Below are 16,616 nucleotides of genomic sequence, written 5' to 3'. Positions count from 1 at the left end.
TTTTAAACCATGAAGTCAGAAGGGAAGCAAGACAGAGTATCTATGGTCACTTGGGACTTACTGGGGGACATTTATTAGACCATGCATAGTAATATATGGCATATTTTCATTCTCTCTCCCCTACAGCTACTCCCTGTATCAAAGCCATCAGCCCTAGTGAAGGTTGGACTACCGGCGGGGCTATGGTCATTGTGATTGGGGAAAACTTCTTTGACGGTCTGCAAGTGGTGTTTGGGAGCATGCTAGTGTGGAGCGAGGTATATATATATATATATGTGTATCGACGCAAGCTTTGACTTCTAATGAGGAATGAGTACCAAGAATCTGTAACAAAACTTTTCTGTCATTATTCGTGCAGTTGATCACTCCTCATGCGATCCGAGTTCAAACTCCTCCTCGACACATTCCAGGGGTTGTAGAAGTTACGCTGTCTTACAAATCGAAGCAGTTCTGTAAAGGAGCTCCAGGACGCTTCATTTATACAGGTAAATACATACTCGGATATCCACACTCATGCAGAATCGCAAATTGCAAGTGTATTGTGTTGAACAAGTGGTTCCCAACCCTGTTCCTGGAGCCCCCACTCCAAAAACACTGATGCACCAATTTCAAATCTCGAAATCGCCGCCTAAACCCTCAATCACTATTCCCTACGTTAGTCCACTAATACAGTGAATGAAAACGAGTGAGAGAATTCGGACAGCCGTGTAGTACTGTTGTATTTTTTGAAGGTCTTGGTCTTGTCTCGGTCTCGACTGCATTTCTCCTCGGCCTTGTCTTGGTCTCGGACTTAGAGGACTCGGGATTTTATCTCAAGACCAGTCAAGACCGCAACTGCAAATTGCCGGTGCATTGTCTAATTTAACATCATTAATGTGATTTGATGTAAAACTTACTGCTTAAAATGCAATCAATAACTTCTTTGTAATGTGATTTATTTTGTTACTGTGCTGCCGGGTTCAGAATCAATGCAGCATTGTCTCAAAAATGCCCAAAATTTATATAAATGCCCATCAAATTCTGTGATTTAGTTTTTTTGATATAACATAGAATATAATTAAGCAATATCGCAAGAGCAAGAGAGCTGTTTTCATGAATATAAGCGTGATTGCAAATTATATTGATTTATACAAAAGTTCAATAAACAAGAAGTTAATATTAAATGACATTTTAAACTGTGTCTTTGCTAATTCTGCAACGTTTCGTTCTTAGATGAATCGGCTGCTTTGAACAAATCGGTTGAATAAAGGATTCTGTGACTGTTAAATAATGTTAACGTTTTAATGTTAAATTAATCTGAACATTATTTATGCTGGTGTAATTATACACCAATTCAGATGCAACTTCTGTGCCATGAATTTTATTGTAAGTGATTTGATTTGTAACAGCGTTATAGTGTCTTACTATTATAATTGTATTTATTCATTAAATATAAGACATTTCTCAGACAGTAGATATGGATCTTTTAGATGAATTTAAGGAGTGCTGGTCTGGTCTCAGTCTTGACTCGGTCTCGCCCTGTCTTGGTCTTGTCTTGGTCTCAACCCCACAAAGTCTTGGTCTTGTCTTTGTCTCGGCACACACTGGTCTTGGTCTCGGTTTAGGTGGTCTTCTTGACAACAACACTACCGTTGTGTGTACATCGGCTGTACACTCGTTATTGCGGTGCAATGTGGGATAGAATGAGTGCACTCAATAATGTCCACTATGGTTTCGGACACCACTACAAATGGCTGTCCCCTCAAATAATGCCCTATTTGAGGGTTTAGGGGGCGATTTCAGATTCAGCCTACTAATGAGCTGATGACCTGAATAAGGTATGCTTGATTAGGGTGACATACAAGTTCTGCATTCCAATTCACCTACTTACATTATGCCTAAAAAGAAGGTACTGTTTTTGTGAAGAAAAAGTACTTTTGAGTGTGTATCAGAATAGTAGGCAAGCTGTGGGACATACTACTTCATCATAATTGCGTCTTTACTGGACCATTCTATCGCTAAGTCACATGCATCCTGTCACCGTTTAAACTGCCCTGTCAATCATCTTGTTAATGTTAAAATCCCCCACATTCAATTGAATCTAATTTCCTATCGAATCTCAGAGAAATGTTGTAGCACGTTGATCTGCCAGTCGTGGGTCTTTCGTGTTGAGATCTCTCCTCATGTGTTTGCATAATGATGCATTTAAAAGTTGTATCTTTATAAAAGTTAACAATATAAAATATTATGTGGATAGCATTGAATAAATATAATTCAGCGTCAGGTTAGATGCTGATTATTAATCACTCAAACCCCTTTATCTAAACCTCTCTACTTAACCATTGGACTTGCACAACCGCCACAAAATGTTTTTATCCACGTTCGTAGTTCTAATCAAATCCTCGTCCAACACGCAATGGGGTGTGGGCAATATTAGCCGTTAGAGTGTGCACAGATCTGCACTTCGGATTGTATCCGGAAAAAGTAGACCATCCGGGTATCTTTAGAAACCCTCATTTCAACATACTACGGTTTGGGACACACTAATTCTCATTTTGAATATTATTTAGGATGGATAGTGTGTGAATTGGGATGCAGCAAAAATGTGTAGTGTTGGGGGTCAAGGAACAGGGTTGGGAACCACTGTGTTAAATTACTTTCTTTCATTGTTTGAAGTGCAGCGATAACTAGAAGTCATTTGTAGATTGACTTCCTCAAGAGTGAATCTTTGGCACGCTTAGTAAACGAATACATTGTCACGCTTATTTAAGGGACCCAACATGTCATCTTCTGGCTTATCCAATAAAAGTTGTGTGTGAAACAAACTGTTTGGCTGGACATTGGAGTATTTGGGAAGCCTGTTTGGAAACAATCATGGTAACACTATTTCGACCGTCCACTTTAGTAATTCTACTAACTATAAGTAACTTTGCAACTACATGTCAACTAGCAGTCATTAGAGTATTAGTAGACTGTCTGTTTAATATCTGCTAACACTTTATTTTGATGCTCCACAACACACATTCTACTGACTATAAGTATATAAGAGTCAACTTATTCTAACCCTAACCTAACAGTCTACTAATACTCTAATGAGAGTTAGCTAACATGTAGTTGCAAAGTTACTTATAGTTAGTAGAATGACTAAAGTGGACCATTGAATTAAAGTGTAACCACAATAATTTGCCATTAGTGAGGAAGAAATGACATGCTTCACCTTTTAACAAATTTATGATAATATCACGTAGGACAAGAGTGGTTATGGATTCATACATAAATCCCTTACCTGATTCCTTTTCATTAACGACATACTATGGGATTTATTCAGATATAGGAATATGTGGAGGGGTATTTTAAAGTAAATAATGGATTCTCACTAAGTATGGTTATCTCTAGCGCTGAATGAGCCAACTATTGACTACGGCTTCCAGAGACTTCAAAAGCTGATCCCTCGCCATCCTGGTGACCCCGACAAATTGGCAAAGGTTAGTAAATAGTATAATACTGATGTGTGTATATATATATATAACTTATACACATATATAATACACAAACAGACCCACAGATATGTCGTGTTCATCTATTCTCTTTGAAACTGATTTTCTATATTTTAGGAAATGTTACTTAAAAGAGCAGCAGACGTTGTTGAATCACTCTATGGAAATACCAACAGCAATCAGGTAACCACTGAAATATATGTGCAGTACATACGTATATGTGACATGGGAAGCAAATACTGAGTGTTTTGAAGACATACATAGGGGTCCAAATGCCTGAGATCACTAGTGAACATGCTTCTATTTTGTTGCAAATTACATTATCAGCAAAGAATTTGGGGTAAAATGGAACTGAAAAATTTCAGAGGTCAATCCATATGTCAAGATCCATATTATCCAGCATAATTTGAAAATGTTGCACTTCATGTGTACTTCAATGGAAGTAAGGAAATGTAACAAATCTGCTTATTTGATTAGCAAAGTTTTAAATCTCAGATTTTCAATGTGGTCTCAGGCTTTTGGAACATTAGAAATAATATACGTACATCTAGAAGAAATGCATGTTCATAGCTACAAATTTATGGTTTTTCAAAATGAGGAAAAACAATGGCACACAGCAAAGCTTACCTGTCCAATTTATTTACTGACTCTTTTGTAACTTTTGTCAGATCAAACACATCATCTTTTCCTTTTTTTCAGTATTACAAGTGAGTGAAGTTTACCATCATGTCATAAAATATAAAGGAACATAAAAATAATTTTAAAAAATCCATACAATTGTCCATTTTGTCCACAATGTCCATTCCATCTGTCTTTATTGATGAATATAAAATCACAAAAATGGTTTTGTATCATAATACTGGTTCAGGCCTTTTGGGGTCTTTCTCATGTCAAGTTAAGTCACCTTTATTTTTATAGTGCTTTATACAACACAAATTATATAAAGTTGTATAAAGTAACAGAATTAAATATAGCTACAAGCAGCCATTAAGGAGCCAAGCACAAAGAAGGCAAGACAAGTCATGACTGTGGCTGCGAGCATCAGACTGAGCAATGCTGCAACAATAAGCAATTAAAAGCCTATTAAGATGATTTTAGGCAAAATGCCTGAAAAATCAAATACAATGACTAGTAATGTGATTTAATGGTTTATAACTATCGACCAATAGGTAGCGCTGTTACAAATCTGATGTGATGTGGTCAGAGTAAGGTGAAAATGATACATACAAAGTTTGTTTTTGTCAGAGATACTGCCTCAGAGTTGTTTTTGGCATCATGCCTCAATTTTGTTGATGCGGTATACGAAAATCTATCGACAGGAAATCCATAAATTTTGTCAGCAAAGTCTTAAGATGATCTGACTGAAACTTGGTGAAAATCGGACAAACGGTCTAAGATGAGTCCGAAAAAGTAGTTTTTGAAAGAAAATCAAAATGGCGGACAGGAAGTTTGGCTGACTATGTCAAAATTGGTGTCTACTGTATATTGTCGGCATGACCCAAGGAATCTATTATACCAGTCATTACAATAGGCTAATTTAATCAAAAGTTATTCGCCTTTTTGGAAATTTCATTATAGGTGAAACAAGGTGAAACTTTTTGAGTACTGTCAGGGCATGGTGCCAAAGACACATACCGAGTTTCGTAACAATATGCCAATGCGTTCGTAAAATATAGCATTTTACGCCAAAATTCTAAATGGCCGACAAATCTAAAGAGACCAGTTTTGTGATTTTTGGTCAAAGCATTCAGAAGTCATAAGCCATTTTTCATATCTCCTTACCACAAGGTGGCACTAAGCCAAAACTGTGCAGGTAGCGTCGGGTCATGGTTGTCATATCACACACCAAGTTTGGTCAGAATACGCTAATGCGTTGCGGAGATCTAGCCTCATGTACATTTTGGCGAATTCGTTTGCACGTTTTTCGGGAACGGTTTTGACGAACTTGAATTCCATTTTTTGTCGGCCGGGTCTGAAGAGGTACATTTTTCGTGAAAATTGGAGCAATGGCCTAGGAGGAGTTTTTTTCTGAAAATTAAAAATGGCGGGAAATGACATCATAGTATTACGTATATGAGAATGGCAACGGATATTACGCACCTTCGGTGCTTGGCCCCTAATGACGCAAACTTCAAGTTTAAATTCTGCAAGAATGTATTATATTATATAGAATTTATATTTATATTAAATAAATAGCAAGATAATAATGTCATTAATCGGCTCAATTCAATTAAATTACTGTGTAAAATTCAATCATTATGAAAATTTTAATTCAGCTATATTCCTTGATCAATTCCTACAGTTCCTTAGTGAAGACAGAATTATTTACTTCCTTAAAAGGTGCACTTACAAGGCTGTGTTGTGATTTCAAATGCAGCTTCTGTGCTGAGCAATCCTTATTTTTTAAAGATCTTTGTGCCAGGTTTTTATAAAAAAAAATGAATTTTTCATGTTTATTTGATCTGATGAAAACCTTTTTCGGGTCAGTAAATTGGAACGGTTGGCAGTGTGCCAGTGTGCCAGTGTTTTGTTTTTCATTTGTCTCAGATGTTGGACCACACTGCATGTGATGAGTGATTGTAAGCTGAATTGATTTCTCCTGTTCATATCGAGAGAAATGAAGTGATGTCACCTAATTGGTTTTCCTGTTGTGTAGTGCCGTGAATCAAAACCTTTCTTTGATATTCTGCTGTTGCAGGACATGTTGCTGAAACGGGCTGCAGACATAGCCGAGGCTCTGTACAGCGTGCCACGACCTCACAGTCAGCTGCAGGCCATGCCCAGTTCCCCTGTCCATGGCAGTGTCATGGGCCTCAGCTCTTATCCCACCCAGCTGGGCGTAAGCATTGGAGAACCTGGGCAAAACAGCAACCAAGGTTAGGACCTTAAGATTCAGTCTTACCCTAAGATTCAGTCTTATTCATTGTTATAGATGAACTACATGTCAATAAACCTCATCTCAGCACATTTATAGAGCAGTGATTACATATTTTTGTAGGCCAACCTGGAAGTTATCATCACACTGGTTCCCCCGACAAAAACCTGATAGGATTTATCCATATGCTTTTTAATTATCACAAAAAATAAGCTGCTTGCACGTCAACGATGCTTGCACGTTAGATAATTTTAACAAATTAACTTTTATGAATTTTGAAGACTAAATACAATCATCAGAAATAAAAAGCTAAACATGGGCTATAATCGAGCTAAACCATAGTCGCTCGACTTTGACATCATCACCACAATTTCCGTCTTTATTTAGCCCTTGCGTGGTGGTCATAAATGCCTTTTTTTTTTTTGGTTACACTTTATTTGGTGAAACCCTTCATTTTAAGGTATCCGTGGTACAGTGTATTTATACAATTAAGTACTGAGTAATAAAAATGAACTACATGTACTTACTATGGGATTAGGATTAGGGTTTGGTTTAGGGTTAATTGCATGTAATTATGCATAATTTGTAGTTATTACTACAGTAACTACATGCAATGTAACAAAGAAACGTTAAAATAAAATGTTACCTTTTTATTTCAATGAAATTAATGCACTATACACTCACCTAAAGGATTATTAGGAACACCATACTAATACTGTGTTTGACCACCTTTCGCCTTCAGAACTGCCTTAATTCCACGTGGCATTGATTCAACAAGGTGCTGAAAGCATTCTTTAGAAATGTTGGCCCATATTGATAGGATAGCATCTTGCAGTTGATGGAGATTTGTGGGATGCACATCCAGGACACGAAACTCCCGTTCCACCACATCCCAAAGATGCTCTATTGGGTTGAGATCTGGTGACTGTGGGGGCCATTTTAGTACAGAAAACTCATTGTCATGTTCAAGAACCAATTTGAAATGATTCGAGCTTTGTGACATGGTGCATTATCCTGCTGGAAGTAGCCATCAGAGGATGGGGACATGGTGGTCGTAAAGGGTTGGACATGGTCAGAAACAATGCTCAGGTAGGCCGTGGCATTTAAATGATGCCCAATTGGCACTAAGGGGCCTAAAGTGTGCCAAGAAAACATCCCCCACACCATTACACCACCACCACCAGCCTGCACAGTGGTAACAAGGCATGATGGATCCATGTTCTCATTCTGTTTACGCCAAATTCTGACTCTACCATCTGAATGTCTCAACAGAAATCGAGACTCATCAGACCAGGACACATTTTTCCAGTCTTCAACTGTCCAATTTTGGTGAGCTTGTGCAAATTGTAGCCTCTTTTTCCTATTTGTAGTGGAGATGAGTGGTACCCGGTGGGGTCTTCTGCTGTTGTAGCCCATCCGCCTCAAGGTTGTGCGTGTTGTGGCTTCACAAATGCTTTGCTGCATACCTCGGTTGTAACGAGTGGTTATTTCAGTCAAAGTTGCTCTTCTATCAGCTTGAATCAGTCGGCCCATTCTCCTTTGACCTCTAGCATCAACAAGGCATTTTCGCCCACAGGACTGCCGCATACTGGATGTTTTTCCCTTTTCACACCATTCTTTGTAAACCCTAGAAATGGTTGTGCGTGAAAATCTCAGTAACTGAGCAGATTGTGAAATACTCAGCCGGCCCGACTGGCACCAACAACCATGCCACACTCAAAATTGCTTAAATCACCTTTCTTTCCCATTCTGACATTCAGTTTGGAGTTCAGGAGATTGTCTTGACCAGGACCACACCTGTGATTTGTTGATTAGATAATTGCATTAATGATAAATTAAACTGGTGATCCTAATAATCCTTTAGGTGAGTGTATTTCAGTTCAATAATGTTTTATCTAACATTTTGTATTTTTAGGGGATTTTATGGTATTATAATCCATTTCACTATTTGAGCATATACCTGAGATTTCCAACTTCAACTGTCGTAAATATTGAATGTTTTAGAGCACAGTTAGGTCTCTTTTTAACGATGACACTTGGCAGAATGTTGCTGAAGTGAGAACTTGTGAGAAAGTTAATTTCAAAAAAAGTTATGGAAGTTTATTGTTATGAAAAATTCACAAAACTACTATTTCGTAATGCCATAAATCTAAAGAAGTTGTGTTCCAAATTCGAGGTTGATGTCTCAAAATGTTAACTTTCAGTAAGATTTGGTTTAGGTGCAGTACTAAATGTTTCCACTAGATGAAATTCGTTTCCCATTCATTTCCAAAGTTGATTTTTTTTTTTTCAGGACCATTTAACCTTTTTGAATCATGTCCTTATTTTTAGGCCCAATCCCAATTCTATTTTATACCCCTTCCCCTACCCCTACCCCTGAAAATATTCCCCAAAGAAATGGGACACAACTAGCCTACTATACCATTACACGTCATCACACGTCATCATACCCCATTTCTTTTATTAGTGTCCTGTAACATTTAACCAGAATGAACAGCAATGAAGTGCGTAGGCTATATCTAACAGAATAGCGTAGGCTATTCACTTATGAATATTTTAATTCCATTTCTGTGTAAAGCACTTTGAATTGCCACTGTGTTTGAAATGTGCGATACAAATAAACTTGCCTTGCCTTGCGCGAGCACGTTTAACAAATTACTCACTCCCAAAAGAGTTTTGTGCTGCATTTGGACTTAATAAAACTTTTCCATCGGGCCAAACTGTTCTCTTTGTTCATTAACCATTCCATTCCGTGCGGATCCGAACCGGCCGGTACGGATATGGTTTCGTTATCTACTGTGGTGCTGTGATAATGTTCATATGTTATACGTCAAGTCAGTCGTTGCCTTGGTAACGATGTAATTTTTTTTAACTATTATTAATATGTGTTCAAATCACTCAAATAGTGCGTTTAGCAAGCTACGGAGAAACTGGCAGCCAGGCGACACGCAAGTGATCGATCCCGAGTGGCCACATACACACATTCTAGTCGGTGGAGGGAAACTCCTCATACCCCTTCGTTCGAAGGGCTATCTGGCCCTTCCCCTTACCCCTACCACTCCAGCCAAAAGAGAATCGAGGGGTAGAGGAAAGGGAAGGGCTAAGGGGTAGAAATAGGATTGGGCCTTAGTGTGTGTTCACATAGCAAGTGCCAAAACCTTTAGCAAATTGTCGTACAATTCCGATGAAGTAAAATATTCTAAAAAGAAATGACCGTACAGCATTTTGCAAGAGCTTGTTTATTGTTTGTTGATTGATTGAGTAAAGTATTGTGATTTCTCTCGCTTTTATTCAAGGATACACTCGCAGTCTGTCACCACGTGGCTACCCATCAGCATCGACCCCTCAGCAGTCAGGTTATGGATCCAATGGGGGCATGAGTTACGGGGCAGTTCCCATGAGTAGTCTGGGTGTTTCAGGGTCACCTGGCTTTAACAGCGCCTCCCCAAACAGCTCTCCCTATGCTAGTGAGTTTCCATGTTGATGTCTTCTACTCCCGTTTAATCTTTTTTATGAATAGGATTTATTATTTTTAATAATGCTCCTGCTGGAAATTGTGAATTTAGACATTCAGATAAAATGTTGGTTTAATCGAAGCACCTTTTTTTTCTTCCAGTCATGCCATCTAGCCCCACTGTACCAGGCTCCAGTTCCTCATCCTCCCTTTTGCCCTTCTCATCTTTCCCGTCCTCTAACAAACAAAAAAGTGCCTTTGCTCCAGTCCTGAGACCACAGGGTTCACCGTCACCTGTTTGCCAATCTTCAGGAGGCTTTAGAGGTATAACTTCTGTCATGAAACCAAATGAACAGATCTGCTTTTTAAGTTGTACAAAAATGTTTTTTTTCCCAAGGTACACTCCTAAAAATTAAGGGTCTATTCTGTCCCCTACTCTGAAGTAGGAGGTAAATTGTTCCCAGTTCCTGCGGTGTGAAAGCCCTCAATGGCCTTGGCATCAATGGTTCCATGAAGAACATTTGAACATCCTTGGAACCTTTTCATTGCTCAAATGGTCCTTCATAGTGGAACTCTAAGCAAAAAATGGTTCTTCTAAGAACAGATCTTTGAAAGGTTCTTATAGGGGAACCAGGGCAAGATTTACTTCCTATTGTGTTGTGACATAGGCTAAATACATTTTCGGGCACCCCCAAACCCCGCTCCAGATCTTTGCACGACCAAATCTGCTACATTTCAGGAAATTGAAAAAATGCTGTAGGCCTATTTACTAGAGTATAAACTAGGGACACTGTGTTGTCGAACTTGATTTAGTGGCTTTATATATTATTATATACTTGTTATATACTTATTATTATATATTATGTGTCATTATATTACGGTATTAATATTTTACCAAAATCAAGCTCAAATGAAGTTATGAAGTTTTTGATCAGCGAATGTTGTTTTTTCCATAATTAGAACGACCGAAGTAACCCAGCTTACAACTTTTAGTCAGGAAAGTTTTCGATACGGAAATAGAATGTTTTTTTTAGGTTTGTGGAATGTTGCCCTAACCTTCCTGTAACGTTCCCTTAACGTTATATTAACGTTCTATTTCCATTTAACCTCTTACGCTCTGGGACCATTTTTGGGACCATATCGCCTGGATTTGGCCCACCCAAATTGAAAAGCTTCCCATACCCACTTACAGTGGTCTCTAAATACACAATTTGGTATCATTTTAAAGGAAACCCTTTGAAGTTTCATAAACCATGTTAAACATGTGATCAAAAAAAGTGATAAGCATGTAAGTATATGTTGTCTGAGCTTTAATCCCCCCCCCCCCCTAAAAAAAATGGCGCTTTTTGATTTTTTGGTTATAAATTCAGTTTTGAAAGTGTGTAACTCAGGCTCTGTGTGCTCTAGCACCCCTCAGACAGTTTGGGCTGTTTCCACCAGATTCCAGAAAATACTGGAAAAAATAATTTTGTCTGGATGATGATGTAAACAAGATTTATTCAAATGGATCTGAAGGAATGGATTGGAATAGATCTGTCTCCAGAAAGTAGAGACTCTAAGCTTTCAAATGGTACCACACATGAGGTCAGAGCTCCTCCACAGACATTTAAAATTTAAAGTATACTTGATGATGTCATTCCGGACCCTGTATAGGGTCCGCAGAGTTGAAGTGGTTAATACTTCTCATTGGTTAAATATTTGCAAAACCCACAGACATGATGTAACAGGTGACCAATAGTAATGATTTATGAAAAAATATGAAATATGGAGATACAAGGTTTCTGCCTGACAGCGGCGATATTTGATTAATTTAGAAAGTAATTGTCTCACAGAGTTTTAGCATTAGAGTAAAATAATAATAATGAAGAAAAAATCTCCTTGTTGTAATTGGTTCCTTCTGGATGTGCGAGCATAGGCACGTGTCTAGAATGCCTATGCATAAATCCGGTGTTGTGCTGCATTCTGTGACCCTAGTAGGCGCTGTAGTGAATAAATGGTGCATATTCCAGTAAATTAAAGTAAATCACCTTGCATGATTCAATGAAATACTCTTCTCCTATAGATTTTGCGTTTGAAAGGGAAACTCCTACAAATGCAATAAGGTCAGCCGCAAAAATAACCCTGTCCACGCCTGTTGTGTTGTAGTACTCAAGATAAGACCGGACATTTTTTGAAGGTCTTTAAAGTAAAATATCTAGCTTCCGCCAGCCCGACTTCCATATTCAACTTAAGAAAAAAGCATAACTGCGAGATGTATGATGTCGGACGTAGCATAAGCGTTTTGAACTCCGGGAGGCGGGAGGAAAGTTACACTTTCTATTCAAAATGTTTCTTTTACAACGTTAATCTTAACATTATTTATGCATGTGTAATTGTACCAATTCTGTGCCACCTCTGCCCTGCCTTGGTCTTGGTCTCAACCCCACAAAGTCTTGGTCTAGGCAACAAACACTACACGCCTTTAGTAAATCCTGACAGTAGTTTTTAATGGCGAAAGAGGGTTTGTACTGGCACAAGCTGTTAGTAAATCTAACCCTAAATGTCATATGTAAGTTTAAAATGTTGTCAAAAGTAACTTTTTTCTTGCTACCAATATACAGTAGCTGGCATAGTGTTACTTGCTACTGTCATACTGGAATAATTTGTATTTTTCATTTCCAGCAATGACAGGCCTTGTGGTTCCTCCAATGTAGACGATGAGTCTCTTCCAACCCTAAGCTTTACAGCCAGTGGCCAGAACTGGGCTGACACCAATGCTGTCTCTTTCAAGCCACACGGAATAAAAAGGATACAGCTGTCGTGAAGACAACAAGGACATATTCAGAACACTTTTGGGAACCTTCTTAAGAGATATCCACTCTATGCACACCGTTTGCCTCTGATTGTGAAGGGATGGTGTTACTTAAAGGTTCTTCCTCCCACAAAATGCCAAAAGAGCTATAATCTGAGAGCATGAGACTGTTACTTTGGTCATGTGCTCTCAACAGACACACGGGCCAATAGACTTTCACCGCAGTAGATGCCAGTAAAAGGGATGACAATTGTGTCAAAACAAATTGTTTTTTGTTTTTTGAAATATACTGATAGATACACATCCCTAAACGGAAATTGTGCTTTTAAAAGTATATATATATCAGGATTTTCATTTAGAGAAACAGAAAATGTTTATTTAGGTTTAGTTTTATGAACTGATGATTACCTCATATATTGACTTATTTAATGACAAAAAAAAACTATATAAGTTATATTTTTAGGTTAAGTACTAATATAAGGAACCATAATTGTATTTGCTATTATTTGGTATCGTATTTGTTTTTCTGTAAACATTTTTATATGTTGTCATTTTGCTATTGATATTAAAATAGTGACTGTAGATTTTTACAAGTGAAAGTTTTGTTGTTAAATATATAGACGATATTTTAATTACTTTCTGACTTTTTGAACTTAACAGTACGTTTTGCTGATTCTGTTCACGAAAACAGCGCTAAAGGAGTCTTCGCTATTCTTAGATGTGAAATTACTCAGATCGGACAGAGTACACAAAAGATCAGACCTTGTTATTTATGAACATGTTTTCACATTTATATCCCTCCAAAATATTTCTGACATGCACTAAATACGTTTGCTAATGTCTTCCACATGACCAGTCATTTCCATCTATTTATTCCTTTTAGTAATCATTAAATAGTTTATTTTTCAATATTTATGTTATTCCAAATAAACCAAAGGCAGGGCTGTAATTATGGATAATAATTACATTTTTATTTATTTTTTATAATTTGATGTTGCTGCCTCTATTTCATTGAAGCTGTTTTTCTCTTCCTCCCCCAATTCTTCCTTAGTGAGTTTTGTCATTATTGGTAAACCGGATCATTTTGACCACCAAATTGATGTATGAATAGCGCAATGAACAAATTGATATGTGTGCAGGTATGGCTTAACATATACCCGAATGTATTTACAGCACACAGACAGTTTTCTCTGTGAATATGATCAAATTATTTGAGATGAAGAATGTACGTTTGTAATGCTTTTTTTCTTCATTCTCATCAACAGTGAGTAAAAATGACATTTTGAATAAAGACAGCCATTCTGCTCTTTCCTCACAGGATATGTTGAGTTAATCTCAGTAATTAGACGTTGACATGGCCAACAACCTGCATAAATGTGTAAAATGCATGTTTTTCTGCTGTGAGACCTACTGAGCTGCTGATTTTTTTGGACAAAGAGGGTTAAATGGGGGTAAAGGTTTGGACCATGGATTTAGAACGTAAAGCTTTTTTCTTATTTTTAGCTCAAGGCTGTTTGCTACACTTTTGACAAATCCTTTATTGCGGTACATTATAACTCTTCCAGATTCACGCCTCCTCTCGGAGTCCCCTGGGCGTCCATGGCAGATGGAATACACAGAAAGAGTCCCTTGTGTGTTTCTCCAAACATAACAGAATGTCTCTCTCACGCACAAACACATTCAATACATTTCGGCCACATGTCCACTTTCACATAAATTTGTGGTGCAAGTGCTTCTAGATGTTTTATATACTCATATGCTTCTCAAATTGTGACATCAAGCAAACAATCATTTATAAAAGGCTAAAACTGTTTTATTTTTTGTACTTTTACATCCTATATATTTTACTGAGAAAAAAATGGTCACCATCATGATCGAATATCATTAGTGAATAGTGGGAATTCTGAAAGTATGATTATCATCATTTTTTTTAGAGGCCATCTTAGTTTTCTCTTTCTTTTTTTGTAAATTGAACTGGCTTCCGCTGTCATCCGCTTCCATGGCCTATTTTTAACTGTACAAAACTGCTTGTTATGCTGCTTGATACTGCAAACTGGTATTTCTTATCATCTTATTTTAATGTCTTGTCTTAAAATATATTTATTTAAATAAATAAATTGCGCCGCTTTGAAAAATAAGGTAAATGCAGTACACAATTAAATAAATAAGCTGAAGTCTGTAACTTTTAGCGCTCAAGCGGTTAATAAACAGAACTGCATGCGTCTCGCGGAAGAACATTGCAGCCGGAGCTACTTCTCTCTGTTTATGTCTATGGCGAGTCACTCACCGGTCTGAAATAGTCCCAATATAAACACTTATTATAAGTGTACCATAATGATTCAGGGTAAGACAAAAACACAGTTTGGAAAATGGATTCATGTTGTACTGTACATTCTCATTATATCATTTTTCTTGATCTTAAAAAGTTACGGACAGCAGCTGAAATGACTCAAAATTCAAAACATAAGTAAAGGAGGTATTGTATTCGTATCATATTAAGCCAAATCAAACAAGCATAACCTACAACATGCAGTATAGCTGTCAATAAAAGGTTATTTCTTTAAGTCCTAGAGAAAGAAAATACTATAGTAAAATTACAGTAAAATTACTCTACTAAATACTATAGTGTTTTTGAACCATACTATAGTAAAGATACTACAGTAAATTGTAGTATATTATATTTACTACACTTTGTTAATTTACTGTAGTATATTTACTATAGTACGGTTCAAAAACACTATAGTATTTACTAGAGTAATTTTACTATAATATACTATAGTATTTTTTCATGTGGGACACACACATTTCATGTTTTATGGGGACTTTCCATAGACATAATGATTTTTATACTGTACAAACGGTTTATTATATACCCTTACACTAACCCTACCCCTAAATCTACCCATCGCACAAAACTTTCTGCATTATTACGTTTTCAAAAAAGACTGTTTTCTTCATGGGGACCAAAAAACGTCCCCCCTAAGGACAATGATTATTGACGATTATTGCCATCTTTGTGGGAACACCCCCCCCCCATAATGTAGGGTTTACCTAAACCACACACACAAAGCTAGGAATTAAGATGTCCAAATACAATATATCCAACTACAGGCTACAAAAAATACTAACTATAGGGGGAAAAAATTATGCACAATGTCAAATATCTAAATAAAAAAAAAGAAACGATTTCAAGAGTTCATGCACTGAAGAGCTCAATTTGGGTGAATGTATGTAACTGAAGTCTTAATTATGCTGAGACGGTTGCTGGTTGAATAACAAATTAAACTCATACAATCTGACAGATGGATCCCACACAATACCCTGCAACGGGGGGGTCCACTAGCTAATTGTCTTGGAGTCTGTTGGGTCATCAATCACCCTGAGCTGTAAAGCAGCATTCAGTCTATGGCACTGATGTAAAAGCATGCTTGATGTCATGTAATATCATTAGCTATATGTTTAATTCACCATTCACAGATGAGCACTGCAGTGACAAAAGGGGAAGATGGCAGTTTGAAAGTGATTGTTGGTCTCATTTGGGTGGTTATAGGCTCAATAGCCACACTTGAGATAAGAAGTCTAAAAATAGCTGCTTGCTAAGGACTTGCAAAAAAGAATGAGGTGACTTTATAGCAAGAAAAATATCGCCTGTTATTTTAGGTGCACGGACAATAAACATCTCTCTTTTCAAATGCAATATTGTACGACTCTACTAATATTGTTTTCCGGACATATATACTACTATATACTATTACTGAAATACATGGATACAGTGTCATACAGGGATTATTGCAGAGGATTCCATCAATAAAATGTTTCTGCAAAAAACAAAATGCATGTGTGATTAAATATGCAAGGCCATATATGACGATTATTCATTAATTAATAGGGGTTGTGGATGTTCCCTCTCATGCATTAATTACATCCGCATTAGCATATCAATTAGATGAATCAGAGATCATGTAATTAAAGCCCAAGTAGGAGCACCTGCTGCCTCTGTTTATGTTTGTGTGTGCATAT

At 37.2% G+C, this 16,616-nt stretch overlaps 1 protein-coding gene across 3 annotated transcripts in view; it reads left to right on the top strand.

Moving 5' to 3' along the window:
• Window positions 1–13,913, top strand: part of ebf2 (EBF transcription factor 2) — a 41,876-nt gene extending 27,963 nt beyond the window's left edge. For 2 of the 3 annotated variants that reach the window (XM_079814453.1, XM_079814452.1), the window contains exons 9-16: window positions 127–257; window positions 359–485; window positions 3,376–3,464; window positions 3,594–3,659; window positions 6,175–6,352; window positions 9,648–9,818; window positions 9,968–10,129; window positions 12,467–13,913. In XM_079814453.1, the coding sequence (XP_079670579.1) occupies window positions 127–257; window positions 359–485; window positions 3,376–3,464; window positions 3,594–3,659; window positions 6,175–6,352; window positions 9,648–9,818; window positions 9,968–10,129; window positions 12,467–12,498 (956 nt within the window). In that variant the 3' untranslated portion in view covers window positions 12,499–13,913. Of the gene's footprint in view, window positions 1–126; window positions 258–358; window positions 486–3,375; window positions 3,465–3,593; window positions 3,660–6,174; window positions 6,353–7,623; window positions 7,681–9,647; window positions 9,819–9,967; window positions 10,130–12,466 lie in introns of all 3 variants that reach the window. The other variant, XM_079814451.1, reaches the window with a different exon arrangement.
• Window positions 13,914–16,616: the final 2,703 nt, after the last annotated feature.

The sequence above is a fragment of the Gobio gobio genome, assembly GCF_949357685.1.
Source record: "Gobio gobio genome assembly, chromosome: 4".
Taxonomy (NCBI): domain Eukaryota; kingdom Metazoa; phylum Chordata; class Actinopteri; order Cypriniformes; family Gobionidae; genus Gobio; species Gobio gobio.
This window is presented reverse-complemented; position numbering and strand designations above follow the sequence as displayed.